At 30.5% G+C, this 20,323-nt stretch overlaps 2 protein-coding genes across 9 annotated transcripts in view; one reads left to right on the top strand and one right to left on the bottom strand.

Annotated features, from left to right (window-relative positions):
* Positions 1-4,243: 4,243 nt before the first annotated feature.
* Positions 4,244-6,831, top strand: LOC141448505 (uncharacterized). Of its 2 annotated transcripts, none has more exons than XM_074116883.1 (2): positions 4,244-4,610; positions 4,985-6,831. In XM_074116883.1, exon 2 carries the CDS (start codon positions 4,988-4,990, stop codon positions 6,236-6,238), a length of 1,251 nt encoding a protein of 416 aa, XP_073972984.1. In that variant the 5' UTR covers positions 4,244-4,610; positions 4,985-4,987; the 3' UTR covers positions 6,239-6,831. The 2 variants fall into 2 exon arrangements, with proteins under 2 accessions (XP_073972984.1, XP_073972985.1); XM_074116884.1 differs by lacking the exon at positions 4,244-4,610 and adding an exon at positions 4,694-4,852.
* A 1,140-nt stretch (positions 6,832-7,971) lies between these two features.
* ssp6 (PDZ domain-containing short spindle 6) overlaps positions 7,972-20,323 on the bottom strand; it is a 133,380-nt gene continuing 121,028 nt past the window's right edge. For 2 of the 7 annotated variants that reach the window (XM_074119651.1, XM_074119649.1), the window contains exons 2-10: positions 18,200-18,319; positions 15,967-16,069; positions 15,725-15,852; positions 15,462-15,645; positions 15,103-15,292; positions 13,118-13,263; positions 12,476-12,697; positions 11,095-11,233; positions 7,972-10,079 (exon numbers count right to left, since the gene is read on the bottom strand). In XM_074119651.1, the coding sequence (XP_073975752.1) occupies positions 9,476-10,079; positions 11,095-11,233; positions 12,476-12,697; positions 13,118-13,263; positions 15,103-15,292; positions 15,462-15,645; positions 15,725-15,852; positions 15,967-16,069; positions 18,200-18,319 (1,836 nt within the window). In that variant the 3' untranslated portion in view covers positions 7,972-9,475. The remainder of the gene's footprint in view (positions 10,080-11,094; positions 11,234-12,475; positions 12,698-13,117; positions 13,264-15,102; positions 15,293-15,461; positions 15,646-15,724; positions 15,853-15,966; positions 16,070-18,199; positions 18,320-20,323) is intronic. The other 5 variants (XM_074119655.1, XM_074119653.1, XM_074119654.1 and 2 more) reach the window with 3 other exon arrangements.

Here is a 20,323-nt window from a genome sequence, read left to right as displayed (position 1 = left end):
AGTTAGGTGCGCTAACCTATATCTATTTACGACTCCAAGTCGTAGATGTCTTTCAGTCAAAACTACCCGAAGTGACTTGGATTCTCTAGAAACTGACAGAGAGTACTTTATGTAATCATCTCGCTAAACTCAAGAAGTTTACCGCTTTCATTAAAGGATTTCCTAACTTCTTTGACGTATTTCTGATCAACTTTAGATCCTTCATGCCGACGAACATTTGAATTCAGGACAGAAAAGTATTTTTGTTTAGTCCAGAACGTTTTGCCCTCATGGTAAATCTAATCGAAGTGATGACCCTTTTAGCTCAAGACTTTAATCACAGTCGAACCCACTACATGAGACCCAAATATTGTGATTCTGATATTTTCTCTCAAGAATAAATTAGGACCACTTCCAAATATCTTTTCTACATCGTAAAAATAATAGAAAATTTATAACTTCTGGCTGAAATATCTCGCTTTTACTACTCTAATATTTCTAGAGTTATTAGCAATAATAATTTTGAAAGGGGCCTTACATACATGGGGCTTACTCCTCTCCCATTCGACGTACAGCGTCGAGATCCCCAAAAGGCACATCTATATGAAATTCCGAATCGAATGACACCTCATTCATGAAAATCGGTTCGCGCGTTTAGGCGCTACGTTGTTTACAAAAAAAAGGTAACAAGAACAAGAACATTTTTTGGAAATGCCGTTTTTGCTTATTTTTGGCAACTTTTTTTCCTTGAAATCTGTTTTAACTACTTAGTTGCAAAAAAAAAAAAAAATACACTTGTAAACGAAGATTCGCCCTATATTTTGCAGAAAATTTGGGAATTTTATCTTTTATAGAAAAAGAGAAAAATATTGTCAAAGTTAAGTGTTTGCCAACGTTACGCTATTTTGAGTAGTTTTTGACGATCAACCTTTATACAACTGTCCTACCGGACAGTTTTAATCTCACGTGAGTTCGAGGTCCTACCTTTTATTATTACCTAACAACGACGTTTCTTTAATAGTCTCCGAGCGTATTTAGTATTTAACAAAATAGTGTGAGCCAATATCGAAAAATCGTCTCGCCTGTACCATTTTGATTTTGACATGTTCTGCTCTCTTCTTTCTCTAGCACAAACATCACCAGAATGCGCCATTAAAACATTTTTTTTTCTAATTCAACAGGGATTTAGAGCATGAATTTTCGGAATAAGCTTATTTTCAAAAAAAAAAAAGTCAAGTTCGGTGTACAGGTGGCCACTGAATCGTCCTCCGTCGATATAACACGCCCATCAAATTTCCTATCGAGATATTTCTTTATATGCCTGATGGTGTAGTATCGACACGGGGGGCGATTCAGTAGCCACCTCTCTCACCGGATTTGACACCTATGGACTATTTCCTTTGGGGATACCTGATAACAAGGTGATTATTCATAACTTTTTTCTTTCTTTCCTTATTTCTGCTTTTATCTAAAAGCATTTCTAAATCTAGGTGCATCAGAATCAAGCAGGGATTGCATCGGTAGATGAACTAAAGCAGAGAATAATAGATGCCTGTAACTCGGTTAAATTCGAATCTATTTCTTTGGCAGTAAGGGGCAATTGGCAGAAAAGAGCATGTCCATGCATCTCTAATGGTGGAGGCCAGTTCGAGCATGATCTGTAATATTAATGAGGAGTAAAATTTATAATAAAATAGTACTTTTCTTCTTATTCAATCAAAAAACCGTTATAATATCATTTTGAAATTTCTTATAAGAATCATGTTTTCATTCATAACTTCTAAAATATCGCTCATAGAAAAAAACCGTTCGAGTAAATTTTTCTTTAAAAAAAATAGAGGAATCTATTTCTGAAATAAAAACCGCACCTCCTCATTTGAAAAAATGAAGTTGGTGCCTGTATCTCGCTTCTGGAAGCACCGAAAAAAAAATTTACAAATTAAATTTGGATTTCTTACAAAAAACTAAGGGAACACGTATTTTTTTAGTTTTTTTCTAGCTATCTTAGTTTGCGAGAAAAAGTCGTTATCAATATAAGCTTATTCGGAATGTATACTAAAAAAAATTAAATAAAAATCACAATGATTAAGGAGTATTCAAAATGGTAAAGAGGTTAGTGGGAATATCAACGCATGCGTTCCTAATCGCAATTGGCTCTAGCACCAGCTGGCAGCTGTTTTTAAAAACGACTAATTTGTCCTGTACTCAACGTAGTGCTTTTCTGAACTCAAATACTAAATATAAAAAGTGATATTCTTGTATTATTGGAATATGAAATCATTAAAATGTTATATTTTTTCATATTTCACTTAATGGCCGCCCACCTTAGTTACAACTTACAGAATTGTACGACTAAATCAGTTATATTAATATTATATTAATGAAATTTTAAGGTTGAAAACAATTTTTTTCTGTTTTTTATATAACATAGTAGATAATTCGACTATTAACATACATTTTCAAACATTTTAGAAGAGGCTACTAAGGTGAATATACTCGGAATGAAATACTCAAGGACAGAATGAAGTGCAACCACAAGGCCTCCCATTACACAATATTTGATGTGAACAGTTGCGAAAATTGGGATTTGCTATTAAGAAATCCAAATAATTACAAGCAAAAGTGACGTGTAAATTATCAATGAAAACGACCTTAGTAAGAGGGTAGGAAATATTTGGATAACTTTATGGTACATCAAATTGATTTCTAGCCTATTTCATTAGCCTAAAAAAAGAAGGCAAGTAGGTAAACAAGAAAAAAATCCAAAACCAAAATTGTCAACAACGAGCGAATTAAATCTACCCATCAAAGTTCCGACGTTCCTCAACCCTCTCACCATAACTTTGCGGGTACTGAATTTAGTGAAAATTATGGCGTTGGTTTATAAAAAAAAAAAAAAAAGCAAACATGGCCGCAGTACATGGAAAGTTGGACGAGTTCATTACAAAGGGGGTGGGGGATAGGCAACTCAGCGCTCAGTAAGTATATATATCTATGTGCACACCCCTCTGGCACCATAATAGTGGGCCCGTCCGGAGTTCTCCCGGATACCAGCGACGATCAGGATTCGTGACGTCATTTCTACACCATTTCCTGTTTGGAAAAGTTATTCATTAAATGGGGATGGGACAACATGCAAAGTGCACCCATATCACTCTCCATTTATTTCAATTTTTTTTGATAATTCCAATGTCAAAGCTAAATTCTGATCAAATTTGAGCCCACAATATCCGATTTATTCTTGCTAAATGATACCATGCTTAAAAATGTAGAACTACTTGGCGTCAAGTATCCCAAAAACTTTTCAGAAAAAATGAAAATTTTGGTACTGTGTCTGAACTATATCGTTATCTCCAAAAAAAGAGGAATGGGAATCAGAACTAGGGTGGCAATCCAAATGAAAGACCTAGCATTTAAAATGTCTTATCACGAATCTAGTAACAACAAAGTTATTACCAGCAACCACTACATTCACTCAGTTCTAAACAGCATCAAAATATAAAAAAAACTTTTGCTAAAAATATAAACAACGTGTTCATTACTTGATATCAGAATCAAAATAGTAAGGGATTAAGAAAAAGTTGCATTCAAACTCAAGTCACTTGCATAACTTGTATCCACTTAAAATTGCTGCTTGCAAAGCAGAGCTGTAATAAATGTGAAAGTAAAATAAATCCTATAAAGAAAAATTTCATTCGTTGAATATCTCCACTCATGGAGCATTTACAAATTTGCTAACTAATAAAGTAACAGCGTAACTTACATACTACATTTAAAAAAAATCCCTCACACTTACGTTTTTTCGCTTTTGCAGCTTCCTCTTCTGTAAGATCTCCTGGTCCAATTACTACAACCTGTGGTTGGTCTTCACCGTCACTCTCATCTGAGGAGCAGACAGGAAGTTGTTCCCTCTAAAACAAATAGAACAAAATAAGAATTATATTATCTTATTTCAATCCAATAAAGAAACTTAAATATTAGCCTAAAGATCTTGATATTTGTGAATTTATTGGTTTAGAAAACTTTCTAAAGACTTAACAAATTATAATTTGCTATTTCTTAGCAATGTTTTATATATTTTGAACTCTCTCAAAGACAACAGTTTCTAATAAGTTTTTTTAAAAGTATTTCCAGTCATTTTTACTTCCCAGATAATGGTTAATTTTCAAATTATAAAATTATAACAGTAAAAAAATCTGAAATTCCCGCCTGGAAGGTTGCAAACAGCTAATTGAAAGAACGGTTTTAATTAAGTAATTATATTTATTTTAAAATCACTTACCTTTGTATCAACTGTTGGACCCTCTTTGTAGCCCACTTGTTTTTTCAGTCGAGCCAGGAAAGCTGGTTCTTGAGGTTTGATATAACTAACATTCTTCTTTGACATTTCAATCACATCCACAGAAATAAAGAAAACCAATTTATTATCCTTAACTTTGGTGTAGTCATGTCGAACTATTAATTTCAACTTATAGAATATATAGAATTATTTTTTTAATAAATTAATGATAAAGGGACCACTACAAACGCAACACTCAGCACCATCAACCAAAGCCAAGAACCATAATACCACTGCCATCTTCATTGGTGACTTGTGGTGAATGGAAGAAAATTGAATAACATCGAAATTGGTAAATAATGTTTATATTAATACTTAACGTATTGTAGAATTTTATTAGTATTTTTTTAATGAATTTTAAAAACGTTTAGTTTTTTTTAGTACTAACGTTGAGTAGGTTATCTTATGTTAACCGTTAAGCGGCTATCAAATGTGTAACGTATTCGTTTAAATCAGTTTACTTTCAGCCTTAATTTTTATTACATGATATATTCGTTTAGTGATTCAAACCTAAAAGTTTAATTTCCAATAAGGGTAAGTAATGATTTCTTTCTCTCCATTCCCAGTTAGCCTATTTTTATTCTAAATATCTGATGATGCTAGAGTATAATAATTTTTCAAGGTAAAATACAATAAAATTAATGAATTATTCATTGTATTTTTAAGCTTATGGAAGGGAGTCCGAACACTTCGGCTGATATATTTGCCAATAGCAGTACTGAAACTGTAACGGAGAATGTTGGCCTCAGGATATCGACTATAGCTACGGCAATGAAACAAGATGAAAAAGAGAATTTTCCACCGCCTCCTGTTATCGATGAACTAACAGAAACATCTTTAAATTCTAATGATGCCAGTATGATGGTAAATGATTTTATGACTGATACAACTTTGCCAACTAGAATTTGTTGTCCATTTTGTATATTAGATTTTGGTTTCGAATTTATCCTGAAAGATCATATAAAAAAGTCACACTCAAGAGAATTAAAGGTAGTACTCAAACGTAATCCTGGGGATATCGATTTTCATCAGTGTCCTTTTTGTCAAGCTAAATTTTATAACAAGGAACTCCTTCCAAAACATGTAATTAGAAAGCATGAGATCTGTGTCGTTAATATGTTCAGTGGCTTTAGTCCAGAAAAGTATGTTTATTGCCGATTTTGCCCCCATAAGAGTTTGAGGAAACATTATAAACTACTTATGATACATATAGAGCAAAAACACTTCAAAGTTTTTGAAAGATTTATTGTTTCTAAATATTCAAATATCACCAAAAGTTTTGAAGATATTATCAAATTAGAGACTGGCAAAGAAGGTAATAAGTACAATTCCCCTGGGTTGAGCGAAAAAATGATAAAACTAACCACTAAAGATAATTCATCACCTTCTATAAAATCTATTTTGAAACCTTCAACAGCATATCCTATTGATACTAGTGAAAAGATATTCAAAAGTCCTGAACTGTCTATGTATCAGAATTTAAATGTAGTAAAAAGAAAAGCACGTCGAACTTTAAGGTTTGATCTACCAGACTCTCCAGAGTATCAAGATAAAGAAAATACAAATCCTAAGAAACAAAAATTATCAAAACGTTCTAAGTGGACAATATTAAAATCTAAAGGCATTCAAAAGCTTGATTCACAACCTAACACACTGGGCTCAGAATCAGAAGATATGAAAACGAGATGTTTTCAGTTTATGTGCGCACTTTGTTCTGCAGCTTTTGATATGAACGTAAAACTGTTAGAACATCTCCGTTGTAAGCACAAAGGTCTAAAATTGCAAGCTCAATACAAATGTGGAGAATGTAAAGCTAAATTTTACCGAAATAGTTTTCTTGTTAGACATTGCTGGTTTCATCACGGTCCATTATGTCTAAAATCTCCTGTCCTTAAGGAAGATAAGTTAATCAAATTCTAAGTAGTATTAAGAAATTTATTAGCTGAAAGATTAGGGAGAGGAGTTTGGAGATAAACTTTTGGCAAGTAGAAATGTTGATTTAGTTAATAAAACATCATTCTGCTTGCTTCTGAATTTTGAAAAAGTAGTATATGCATGCACTTTTTTTTTGGCAATACATTTGTTTTTTGTTTTTAAATTTCGAAACGCTTTTATTATAAAAATTTATTACGCATTTGATTTTATGTTAGCACGCATTTAGAAAGAGCACTTTTATTGTAAATCCAGAAGTGTAATTTATGTCTTGTTATTTATTTATGGAAGAAATTTATTATTTAAGTTTCGAATAGAATGTTGAATGAGTTTTTACTTTTAAAGACAAGTATTAGTATAAACAGTATTTACCATTCGTTTCGTAAACTAAAAATGTGTTCCAATTGTATTATTTCTAAAAAGTGAAATATTTTAATTAAACTTTCACCAGAATTCATGAATTGTATTCATTGTTTTACACATCTTAATTTTGTTATTCTTTTATCAGGCTTAAGTTGTAAATTATTATGTAAGATTTTGTAAATAAATTTTAAGAGGAAGTAAATAAATTTTATGTGGAAGCCAATACTTTTAATCCTTATTTTTTGCCAAAGGTCAAAACAAAATATTTCCTGCAATATCATTAATTATTTAAAAACTTAAGACTAATAGTTAAAGTAATCATTTAACCACGTTTAGGACATTTATTATAAAATATCAAATTTGTACTGCAATTGCAATTTATATTTAAATCTCTTCATTGGCCAAAGCAACTGTGTTGTAACCCTATCTGTCGGCTGATTTGGAAGACTTGATGTAGTAATGTTCATCTTTAGCCAAATTTTTCCTCCTTTTTTGAAGATACTTTTGCTATTTAAAATATAAAATAAGGTTAAAAGTTTTTTTTAATCTTACCATTTCTGTAGCCGTCGCTGTTAGACAGGTCTACTGCTAAACAAGGTCTTGAAATTATGTTTAAAATTATAGATGGAAGAATATTGCAAATTTCAGTCATAATTTTAAATTTTTGCCGAACTTTCGACCCAGGGACTAGATCATCTTTAGGGCTTATGCTATTGACATTTGTTTACATTGTTATATGTAAGGTTGGTGTAAGGATTTTCTGTATCTTTTTTCTTTTTTTTAACGAAGAACCGATCAGAGTTAGAAGTTTTAGCCCTATTTAGAAACTTACTGCCTAAGGCCAGAAACAAAACAATTTCGTTTCCAGGATCTGGCATGCTCTTTGACTTTCTCCACTATAACTAGAGCTAATGGGAACCATCTCTTCAGCAGGAGAGTTATCGTGGCTCTGGCTTCACCTTGGATGCATGTGTGGACTGATGGCAAATTTAGAAGAAATTATGTCTTAAGTTCTTAAGAAGATTTGGGTTTATACTTACAAAAATACGTTCTGGAAATTCATTCTTCTCTTAGAAATATCTTAAACCAATGATGTTTACAACTAATTATTGAACCTTTGCGCATCAACCTGTGGGGTTAGTCAATATGACTAGCGGGCTCAAAGGTGTGGCGTGAAAATATATCTTGGGATTATTATTTTCCCTTAAAGTCTGTTGCATGTGAAAGTTAAATTTTTGTGTGCATTGCCAAAAATACTATCATCTATTTTTCATCTTTCTTATAAAAAAAAAAGGTAAATTCTAGCAAATAATGCAATTATGGTAATTATTAGTATTAAGGAGCTTAATAATCACTACTTCAAAATGAAATAATTTTAATTAGGATTTACTACATTAGCACATAATATGGAAGAATGTTTTGGCAGTGAATGTTTTACAGTATATCCTTATTGAATGTAAATTTTCACTATACTGATTTCTTACAAATTTGAAAATCTTATATATTAGTAAATATTATTAATTTCAATTTTTTTTATTGCGTTTTTTTTCTTTTTCTTTGGTTCTAAAGAGTGTTTTAGGCATTTATTTGGTTTAAAAGTCGCATTTATTTTTTTTTCTTTGTTTCGTTATTTATTTTATATTGTTAAGTGATAAATTATAAATTACACTAACATTTTTAATGATCGTAACCAATCAAATGCAACGTTGATGCATTTGAGGCAGATAACTTTTTAACAGATGAGAGGCAACTGAATTTTAAGTTTTCTATATAATATTGATAACTGGAACTGAAGTGGGTCCGAAAGCTGCATGCAATGTATCGTTTCCAGGACCTGCAACGTTTTATACCCAACGTTTTCGTGTGCAATCACATCTTGAGCACATCGAGATCAAGATGTTGACACTAACTGAACAAGTACAATTGATTTTGTTCTCGCAAGTCACAGTAAATGGGGGAACAAAAACTTGTGATGCTAAATTCAAAAATTTTTGTTTTTGAAAACATTGCAAAGAAATTCGTTTTTTATAACATTTCATAATTAAATTAACTTGAAACCATTTTTTTCTTTAGGTTTCCATGTTTAAATCCTTGATATTTTCAGAATTTTTTTTACCAACAGTTACCGAATACAATCATATTTATTATGAAATTCTATCTAATCAACACTGCTTTAAAAAGATATAGTAGTTGATAATTTACAACTTGTTTATTTATTTTTAAAATAGATTTAGAAGTGAATAGTATTATTAAATCGTATATTTAATTCAAACAAAGTACATTTATTTATCCAAATGGAAAATGCACTAGAAATGAGTGTAAACATAATACAGTTTCTATTATTGTAATCAAATAAGTATTTCAATACTGCTGACAAACCCTTTGGCATTTGTTATATTCATAAACCTTAACATCTAAAAGATCTCACATTGCTACAATAAGTTGAATACTTTGTCAAGCTGTTTTTCTCTCAAGATACTTCGTCCAAACTGAGGACACAAATATGGAAATTGTTTATTGCATTTATTGGAAAGTACATCAGTTAAATAATTAAAAAACAATATTATTGGAACATGTTTCCAAGTAGTATTAATTTCTTTCTTGGTTGTTTCATGTAAATGAGAAAATTAAATTTAACTGTTTCTACTTGTAGACTCAAGTCAAGTTTTTGAAAAAAATTGTACTTCCTTATGTTCTGAAATTACAATACATCTACAATTCAGAAAACAACCAATTTATTCTATCACTTAATTTTCATAAACAACACTACAAACAAAGTATAACTTCTTTTTAAGCAATGTTATTTGTTAAGCACGTAGAGACTAGACTGTTATAAAATTGACTAATATAATTTTGGTATTATCACAGTCTGGTTACCTCAGGTGGAGCCTGCGTTGGTCTTTCTGTTTGACTGGCTTTGTCTATTTGGCAATGTTGTTCTTGCCCTGTAAGATAGTATCTAGTGGTAGGATGTTCAGTACTAGAATCGAGGCATTCGCAAGATAGGCTCGAATCTGACAGTCCTCCTGGATGTTCAGGCAATAATAAAAGAGATTCTGACGATTTAGTAGGTTGTACTTGTACATATTTGGTGCCACCTATCCTACGTCCAGTTCCAGACATTCCACCAGTATTACTAGTATTAACACTTTGTCCTTTATTGTGACCACTGACACGGTCCACGTAGCCATAACCAAAACCGTAACCACCAAACGCTTTGGTAGTTAAATTATCCCAAGATTTAGGTTTTATAGCAACTGTAGTAGAACCTGTAGAGCCGGTTGACTTTACAGAATGTTGACGAGCCATTTCTGGAGGACCTTCCCAATATAAAGTGTCAGTACTTAACGATGTAGTGTACGATGCTGCACTGCTATCATTATTTACACCTCCTTTTTCTTGAATACTGTTGACTTCACTCGATGTACATGAATGAAGACTGCATTGACTAACTAAATTTAGATACCTAAAACAAAGATTTTATAAATAAAACGGCTCTCCTCAAAAGGCTCACAAGATTTAAGATTGTGAAAATATACAAAGACAAGAATATATATCAAAGATCCATAATAATTTTCGGAATGAAAAGTTGAAGTTCAAACAAATTCCACAGAATAGAGGAATTGAAGTAGAAAAGAAGCACCAATTGCAAAGTCTTCAAGGAAGAAAAAATGAATGCTAAAAGAATTTTGTTTATTATTAAAATTACATATATTTTTTTAATGATAATGAATTCCACAATCAAATCAAAGTAAAAAAAAAAAATTGAAGCATTGCATGCAAACACTATCAAAAGCTGATGAACCTGCGGCGGAACCAATAGGGTGAGTGCGAGGTCTGCGAAGATAACGCGTGACGGTAAAAGGACTCTACACGATCAACATCTTTGGAAGAGACAATAATATGAACTGAAATTAGAATATAAAGGGAATAAACTTCATATTATCAAAAGCGCAATTAATGGCTTAAATTAAGAATTTAAACTTTAATTAGCAATTAATCACTTTTTCCTCTTTTAGAAAACTGGAGACATATAATATAAAAAATCCTCAGTGATAGGACCTTGGCGCGAATGAACCTTCCAGATGGTAACTTAATTAAATGATAAGCATTCCTGTTCTTTTGAAGTTTTATTTTTCTTTCTTTTTTTTTTAAATTCTTAATAAGGTTGAAAATATTCCACTAAAAATAAAAATTTATTCATAAGATGTTACTAAAGCAATAGTGAGTAGCAAATAAGAAACTGTAAAGAGAATTTAAACTTTTTAAATAAATTCTGAGTTTTAAAATGTAACAGATACAGCAGTTTCTGTAACTCAACCAATCCGCATAGCCAGTCCCTGAAGAGGACAACATATTTGTCGAAACGTTGGCAAGAAGACGAGTTTATTTTTTATTTGACCGATTCCTCGCCAATCTTGAATCCTAAGCTTAACAATTTACGGTCACGAAACCTATATATTCATATTTGTAACAGATACCTTCTTCCAGTCTGATGGTGATGATGATGGTGGTGATGGTGATGAGAATTATGGGACTGTGGCCCCGCAGAACTTGTTGGTAAATAGGCTGATGAATTCTGACCAGATTTAGAACTACTTTTATCTTTCCATTCTCCACCTAAAACAAATAGACTCAAATGAAGTCTTTTCTTATTCAATTAAAAATAAACAAGAAATGCGTGGTCCTTGATGATATTAATTTATAAATAAATAACAATTAAAGAAATCTGAGAAAATAATTTAAGAAATCAACTCAAACCTCCTTTGTATCCAAGGAAAAATAAGTCATAATCACCAATATCAATAAAGGGGAAGAAAACAATGTAATGGCCAAAATTATTTCTATTGCACATTCAACAATTGTCAGAAATTTAATTGAAATAATGAACCATGAAGGAAAATTGATTTTATGATTGTTTTTTTATTGAAATAATATATTCCTAAACATCTATATAAAGGAAAATGAAATTATGGCTCATGCTGTTCTAATTAGAGCAGTAGAAATTTCAGAAGTTCAAAAACATAAAGCGGTTGGAACCTTCTGAACTTATTCACCAAGATATTTAAACTGCCCAAGTTTAAAAGATGAGAAAATAAATACTCCAGTAATCTTCTCTGATTTAATATTTCATATAAGAAATAGTAACAATTAAGGGTACAGTAAAGCACACAGAGGAAAGTAATAAGCTAAATTGGGGGAAACTAGCAATTGAATCTGAAATTGAATTAATCATGAGAGTATATGTTTCACATTGTTTGAATTTAATTAGCTTTTAAGACCAGAAAGAATATTGTATTGAACTGCCTGTTACAGAAAGCATTGCTCTCACTTGTCTCATTTATTGTCAAAAATTCTAATGAAGGGATGGTGTCGAACAGAGGCAATTAAAAAACATTTTTGTATTTTAAAGCTGTTTACATCTTGTAATGCTGCGAGACACATCTAAGACACATTTAATGATGATCAAGAAATTGATATAGAGCTTTTGAAACATTAATGTAATTGGACATTTTGTAACTCTATAGTAATCGTATTCAGCATGTTCCTTTTACCCTGCATGCTAATTAGTTTGCCTGATTACCTATTTATGTACAAGTATCTGTATCTGTAGTATTTACTAGTAAAGCATAATTACAAATATCACCCAAGTCCATGCTTAAGTAAAAATAAAACTAATAATAAATGAATAATTATTGAAAAAAATAAATAAAATCTGCCAAAAATGAACAACTGGCGAGTAAAATGTTAAAGTTTTACCCTAACTGAGGACACAGAAAAATTTCTAAATGTGCCATGCTGGGAATTCAGCCATTCTACATCGAAAGCGAGGAATATCTAGGATTGGTATACAAAACGGACCAGCAGATGGTGCCCTAGCATTTTCGATGCTAGATGACTTCTTAGGTTTGTGGTGGTGTCGCCTTCTACGTGATGGCACACAGTGAGAATTACAGCAGGGGCTGGCCAGATCGTAAGCTTCTAGACTGGTGTTATCCTGTGGGCTGGTTGCACTCGCCATGCAAGGGTTGCAATGATGTCCTCGGCGTTCACTGCTGCCACTGTTGCTGCTGCTGTTCTTTACTAAAATACCGCACACCCATCAATACCCAATGCGCTTTGTTCTTAATGAAACATCTTCCCATTACCAAATAGATAAAAAAAAGACAATTACTTTTTATATTTTCATGTGCAGTCGAGAGAAGGTCAATTTTCAATAATTACTGAAGAAATAATGAAAATACAACTCTTATCAAATAAAATTATTTGTTTACAATATAATCAAGAAATAATTACTGAAACTGGTGTTAAAAGTTATAACACATTTGTTGCTACTCGCCTCTGACAGTCTGCGACCAAGAGTTTGTCTTTAAATTATTTTCTTACGTTTTTTCCAAACTTATTTTCTTTTCACCTTTAAATATATGTCAGGTTCACATAATTTTTCAGAATCCATATATGGTAAACATTTCGTATGTTTAATAAGTCTTTTTATATTATTACCTTTGTTACTATGTTTGTTACTTGGTGCAGCAGAAGCTACTCCATTACTCTGATGGTAACCTCTACTATCATGGACAATCCCACTAGCAGAACATCTTCTGACCATTCCTTTACCAATATTTGGATCACCTCGCCCCTGGTAACTACTGAAATAAAATAATAAAATCACAAACAGCATCAACAAAAATATTTACATTAATTCAATTGTAGAAAGAAGACACCCGTGATGGTCTTAAACTCGCTGGAGAAACAATGGAAGACGGGAAATCTTTCTAAGCTGCCCGAATTCTGACTTTGTAGTCTTTAGAGCAGCAGTAGGGGCCTAGGAATTATATTTATTCTCATATCCTTAAACTACTCTAATTTTAGTGAGATAATTGCTAACTTACTCAAATTATTTCGATTAAAATAAAGTATTGAAAGATGTATCGGATTCTAAAGCAATGACCTGACGTTACGTTCTGTAAGGAATAATTAAGTAATAATATAATTAAAACGAATAAGTAATCGATGTAAAATTCATTTAAAGATTCCTTGAATGAATAATCAAACTGGAGCGAAAAACTAGATATTTCTCTCATGATTTTTTGAATTAATATTGCAAATTTTTAAATTAAATTAAATTAAATGAATTTTAAAATACAGTTATATACATTTAATCTACAACAATTTAATATACAATAAGTTTAGTATATTTAGTATATTAAGTTATTAAGTACTTATATAATATTTCAACATAAAAGCTTTATGCAGCAGAAAACAAAAAGTTTCTTCAGCTTAAAAGTAACAAATTGGCAAACAAACAAAAAAAAAAAAAATCTAATAATCAAATGACCCTAGATTCAATTAATTTAATTTCGAAGTTTTTTTATTTTCATGTGAGTCACTTTTTTCCCTCTCCCTTTTTTTATTTATTCTATTTGTCTATTCTATGCTAGTCTAAAAGCTCAGGACCACCGAACAACATTTAAATACTCTACTGATTCTTCAAGTTTCACTCTCAGTAAAGCGTTGATATACTCTCAGATCTGTTTTGGTTTCATCTTTTAATATTTCTAATGAAAAGGAAGACTTCAGTTATTATTATTAATTTTATTTTAAATTTGTCAAGTACAACCTTGGGAAATTCTCATGTTTAAAATAGTTAATGGACAACAAGAAAATGGCAGTCTAGATTAACGTTGGACTTTTTACAATTTAATGCTGGTAGTGCAACATCAGAAGAGAAATAATAAAGTGGTAATAATAATAGAATAAATCATAAGTTGATAGATATGCTGGTAAGTAAATAATTACAGCTAGGAGATTCTGAAATATTCTCGGATGTTTATCAATTCTTTAATGACATGTTTTACGAAAAAATGGTAAAATAAAATTAAGCGATACTTGACTTGACAGGACAAAATTAATTAATTGCTGAATGAAACTGAAATTTGCAAGGAAATCAAACTAAACTGGTAACAATCTAATTTATTTTAAAATAATTTAGTTATTATTATTTTAACCTAATTAAAACCAAAGAAGTATGTTCATTTTCTGTTTTACTGAACCTTTTCCTGTTGAAGCTTTAGGAAAAAATACTTTTAAAAAAACTGTACTGAAAATTCAATAATTAATTTTTGAACAATAGGTGGAACAACTGGAAAATTTTTATTTTTAACTAAAAATAGATTGATTATTTAAGATACTCTATTCTAGTGAACATAATTATCATTTTTTTATTTAATCCTGTAAGGTTTGATATAATATATTATGTTAGTTCTTTTCAATATAGTTACGAAGTCAACTAATTTTCATTTGCTTTCTCTGAAGAATAGTTTGGTTTCTCTCTTATTTTTTTTATATTTAATAATATAAGTATTAATAATATAGTTTATTACGTTTTCAGAAACTGCTGAAAGGCAATTAGAATTCAGACACACTATGTGTATTTAGGTTCATTGTAAACATCTCTAGCGCTAATCTATACTATTTCACAGAAATACCTTGGCCAAGCTGCAAGGTATTCAGAACTAGAATTAGGCGCTGGTTGTATAACATAGGCTCGACCTTGTTGATCTACATAATGATAAGGTCTATAAGCCAGAACTAGAGGTGGCCCAAAACCAGGAGGTGGAGTTGCTCTAGCTACATCTTCCGTGGACACAGTTGGCCGACAGTATCCCACAACTTCTCCTGTAAATAATCTTTTATTAATGAAATAATTTATGGTTAAAAAAAGAAAAATCATTACAGTTTTTGGGTATTGATCATAAATAGGTTTTCTTTTTTGAGAATAAAATGAATTAATGCTAAGTAGTGAATTCTGTTGAGTTTTCTATACTTGAAATCAAACTGAAGGTACCATTCTCAACTTGTGGTAAAGTAGGATCCACTGTTTTTCCACCAGTTTTCTTCCTAGCAGGCAGGCTATGGGTTTTCCATTTTCCTTCCAATAATTCTTTCTCTTTCACACACAACCTTTCTAATTCTGACATTTTTGTTTGTAATAACCTTTGAAGTTGAATATATCTCATATGTAGTTCTACCTGAAATAATATTAATAAATAGGATAATTAATTTAAATTTCAATTACTGCTACTAATATATATTATAAATGGTTAATACCTTTCTCACACAGTCTTCAAATAAAACTACCATACGCATACGTGAATCGCAGTTTTTAATAAAATTAACCAGAGTTTTATGATCTGTTTTTTCCATGTCATGCCCATTTATTGATAAAATAACATCACCTAAAATATTCTTTTTAAATTATGCTACTTTGTGAAAGGGAGTAGAAAAAATATAAATATAAGTTTTATGAAATTCTCTTAATAATGGAAATATTTAAGATTATTAAAATTTACCTTCTCTCATCCCTGATCTGTAAGCTGGTCCATCGTATTCAACATAATCTACATATGTTATCATTTCTATTTCCTGCTCTTTCTTGTAGTGTATTCCATAACTCTGCAAACACGAATATCTTATGAGTAATTCAATTTAAAAACTTCTTAAAAAAATTTTGTATTCTTTACAGTCAAGGTTTTTTTTTTTTGTGGTTAATCAAATAATTTCTTATTATGAAACCAGAAATGCTATAAGAAATGAATACAAGATAATAAAAGTGGCATACATTGATTTTTCATCTAGTATTAGCGTATAACGCAATGTATTCGTCTCAGTTTACTAGAATAAACATTTTATAGATCCAGTTAAAGTGATACTGATATTTTATGCAGAAATACAAGTCCATTTTTCTAGACTTGTTTTACCTTACAAAAAAAAGAAGAAGATATAACTACTGAAAAAAAAATGTGTTTAGAGGGATACATTCCTTAAGAAGATAACTGTCACTATAATGTGTTTTTTTTTTTTTTAGTAATTAAGTTTATGTATATTGCAATAAAAGTCGTTCAACCAGTTTTGGTCAAATTAATAAGAAGAAAGAAATTAAAATTCTTCATTTTGATTAAAGATCTGATTCCTGCAATTCCTGAAAGCTAAAAGTGATTTCCACATTACCAAATATTTTAGCCAAAATAAAGATTTGCTAATTGCACATAAATACCTTTAAAAAAAAGATCATAAATAAAATTTGCATACTTTCCTTATTAAGCTTCACCTCATATAACAAATTATCGAGAAAGTGTCAAGATTAAAAATTTAGTTTCCTTGTTTAAAAATGTTGTTTAGGTATTTACTTTATGTACAGTTCAAGAAAATAATTTAAATTAATAAGTAAGTATCATGCATATCTCATAAATATCGAATTTAAAGATTTACAAATATTTCCAAGGTTTTTGTTTTAATATTTTATAGATAAAAGATCTAAATAAATCTGATAAAATGAAAGGAAATGAGATGCCATTCATGGATAATCTTTGTCCAGTAGGAATATTGATGTGAAATCAAAGAACATCAAAGTATGTCATATGTATGTTTCACCCGTTATTACGACTCGTAAGAGGGAATATTGTGTTCGTACTAATTTTTTTATTTAGAGTTGTCGATAGAAATACAAGTTTTGGTATAAAGATGGGCTAATCTTGAAGTTAGTCAGTTATCTCTCAAAAGCAAGGCTTACTGCAAAAGAATCAATGAGATGCTGCGACCTGGTGGCGTAAATGAGAACTTTTAACAACTTAATTTGTAGGAAGCTATTTTTTCTCCATATTAACAATTATTCTTTATAAAAATACTAAATGTTATTCATACTAATACAAATTAAAAGTATAACCCAATTCTATCTTCCAGTAATAATATTATTTCTTTTAAAATTTTACATAACCTGGTATACTTAACAATGTACTGTTAAGCAGCCAAGCAAATATAATATGTTTGGTCACCTAGAAATTTGCGGACAGCGTGGCAGGTATTCAAAATCACCCCTTTTTTATGTAGTTGGTTGAAAATATTACGTCTGCTGGAATTATAGTTCCATTGGACGTATCCATTTACCGAAAATAGGCACTATTTGACAAAAGTAGCCAGCCAAGCGCAGAAGTCTCAGGTTATGTGGAAGACGGCTATGTATTTTGTTCTTTTCCAAGTCTTTGATCAACTAACGAATGTATGAATAATAGGTGAGAATGCGATCATGAAAATTTTCTATCCTTCTTATAGGATGTTTGAATTATTTGTATTATTTTGTTTTTATATATACTTATTTGTTTAAAGCACTTCAACATCGAGGGCCGTTGCATAGCTAGCCGCCGGCCAGTGTTTTTCTTGTTACATTATTACAATATTATTATATGCCTGCTTATGTAATTTAAATTCACCAGCTCATTGTTATCTGTTTATTTTCTCACATCTTTAATTATACCATGGGAAAGCGTTTTATAATAGAAATACAACACACAACGTAGAAGAAATCTAGATTCAAATCTGTATATAAAAGATTAGAGGAGAATTAAAAAATTGTTAAGGATGTATGCAAATGATAAAAAGGAAGAAATACAACAAAAGTATTGCAATTAATTACGAAGAATGTAAATGGAAACAGGTTGGCAAAATATGTCTCTCACTTTCCCAAAGTAATAAACTACGATAAGTAACAGTCTAGAAAAGAATACGTATTATAATTTAAAACTATACCTGTAAAGTGAATCCATATGAATTATTATTCTTTTCTACGATAATAGTTCTTCTCCTTCGATCTTCTTCTGGTTTGGTAACTGTCACTCTATCCGGTTTTACTCGCTCTAGGATTTGTGACTGCAAAAATTAAAAAAAATAAAAAAATTATCATAATTTATTTATCAAATTATTAAAAAGATATTTAAATTTTGAATCCAGAACAATAAAAAATAAGTTGTTCCTTAATTCAATTTCAAAAATAACATTTGGAACAGATATTGGTTCTATGAGGGAATAGTTTGTTGTAATACTGTGGACTTTTTAGCACTTATTATTTTACAAATTTCTCACACTACAGAAAAAATACAGAGTGATTGCTCCACAAGCGAACAAAAGCGAATCAGACAATGTTGAAAGAGTTAATTGAATAAAGTGGAACAAAAATTGCAAACGAAAAAAGAAATCCATGTCACTTAACAATATAACAATAAATTTTATTGGAGCTAACTATTGCCGTCAATTTAAATAAAAAATAGTAATAATAATTTAAGATTACTGACAATCACAAGATACAGTGCCTCCTAAAAGTTTGTCTGTATCATTATTTACGAAAAAATAATTAAAATTTTATTAATTATTAGTACAATAAAAAAAAAAGTAGTCGAAATTTCATTTATTATCTGCAATCATGAATCTCCTACTTGGTATTGATAGGCCCATCTCAAGTAAAGTATTAGGAAGCTTAATTTGAAATTATGCATTATTTTATTCCATTATTTTTCACAAATTTTCTTTTTAAGAAGTGAAAGAAACTGCTAGCTTCCAGAGATAGGGAAATGCTGTCTTCAGAGGTGAGAAATTGTTAATGATAGAATACATCCTAATAGTTGCAGTTTCTAGAATGTTTTAGGCGTCGATGACAGAAGAAATGATGAAAAAGATTAATAATTTTTTTCTATTTTTAATGAAAAAAAATTGATCCATTGGGAGGATATCATTTCCAAATTTCCTCGAAGCTGATAGACCATTGAATTTAAAGAAAGTTGACTTTCCAACGTATTTAATAAATTAACTAGGATTACAGGAAATTTCTTTCTTAAATTTACAATTAATTCTACGAATTCTTAGAGAAAATGAAGAGGATAAAGTTTATACATTATTAAATGCTATAATAATTGAAATGTTCAACATTTTGCAGTTTCTACTGAGCAACTTCTCTGCTCAAAGTGAGAAGCTTCACAGTGTTGTCAGTAGCGAGTGAACTCGTTATGGAGGTCTGCAATACACTGAGAAAATGATACTATCATCAGACGTTGAGCTTTTAAAAAGTAAATGTTAAAGTAAGCTCTATTTGGGCTGCTCCTATTTCTAATCAATTACGTAAAGAACTGTGCGATTTGGTACAATAGACAATCAAAACATAGTGAATCAACGATTATCATTTTTCTAATATCGAAAATTACATGAACGAACAAGAAAAAACAACCTGTAGAAAATTAGGAAGGCAGATATGATAAAGTTAAAGTGAATCATTAGGAACTATCGTGAATATTTATAAAGGAATACCTATGGATAGCATATTGATGCGGGACGAAAAAAAAAGAAGTATAATGCAAGCGTATACTATTGTTACAGGCAATGATGTATCATTTCCTTATATAATTTACAGGATATAACTAACCAGATATGGACTGGGTCAATGGTCTTCTCTTTTTGTTTACACTTACGTGCCCAAACTGTTGTCAAACAGTAGTAAGGTGTGACTGTTTTTCCTAAACTAACCGTTCGTGGGTTTTAGTCACGAATATGAGGTAAAATAATTTTTCAATTTACAATTATTAATTAAAAATATGATAATATTCACTTAGGATACCATCAGTATTTTAGAAAATCTATAAATAAAATGTTCAACTGACTCTCGCTTGCCGCCATTCTTACAATTCTTTTGAAAATTTCTTGGATGTGACAGTGGTTTCCAACCTTTTTGTACCTGCGCCCCCCTTTAAAAAAAAAAATTGTTGCGCCCCCTTAATTTTTCTAACAATCTAATTTCATAAATACTTAACTGGTATTATAATTTATTTAATGGGCTACAAAATAATATACAATATTATGTAAAAATATGAAAAAAAAAATGCTTCT

The sequence above is a fragment of the Rhodnius prolixus genome, unplaced genomic scaffold (assembly GCF_049639745.1).
Source record: "Rhodnius prolixus isolate KJV_2025 unplaced genomic scaffold, Rpr scaffold_2, whole genome shotgun sequence".
NCBI lineage: Eukaryota > Metazoa > Arthropoda > Insecta > Hemiptera > Reduviidae > Rhodnius > Rhodnius prolixus.
The sequence above is the reverse complement of the archived record's forward strand: the minus strand, read 5'-3'. Positions and strand labels throughout refer to the sequence as shown.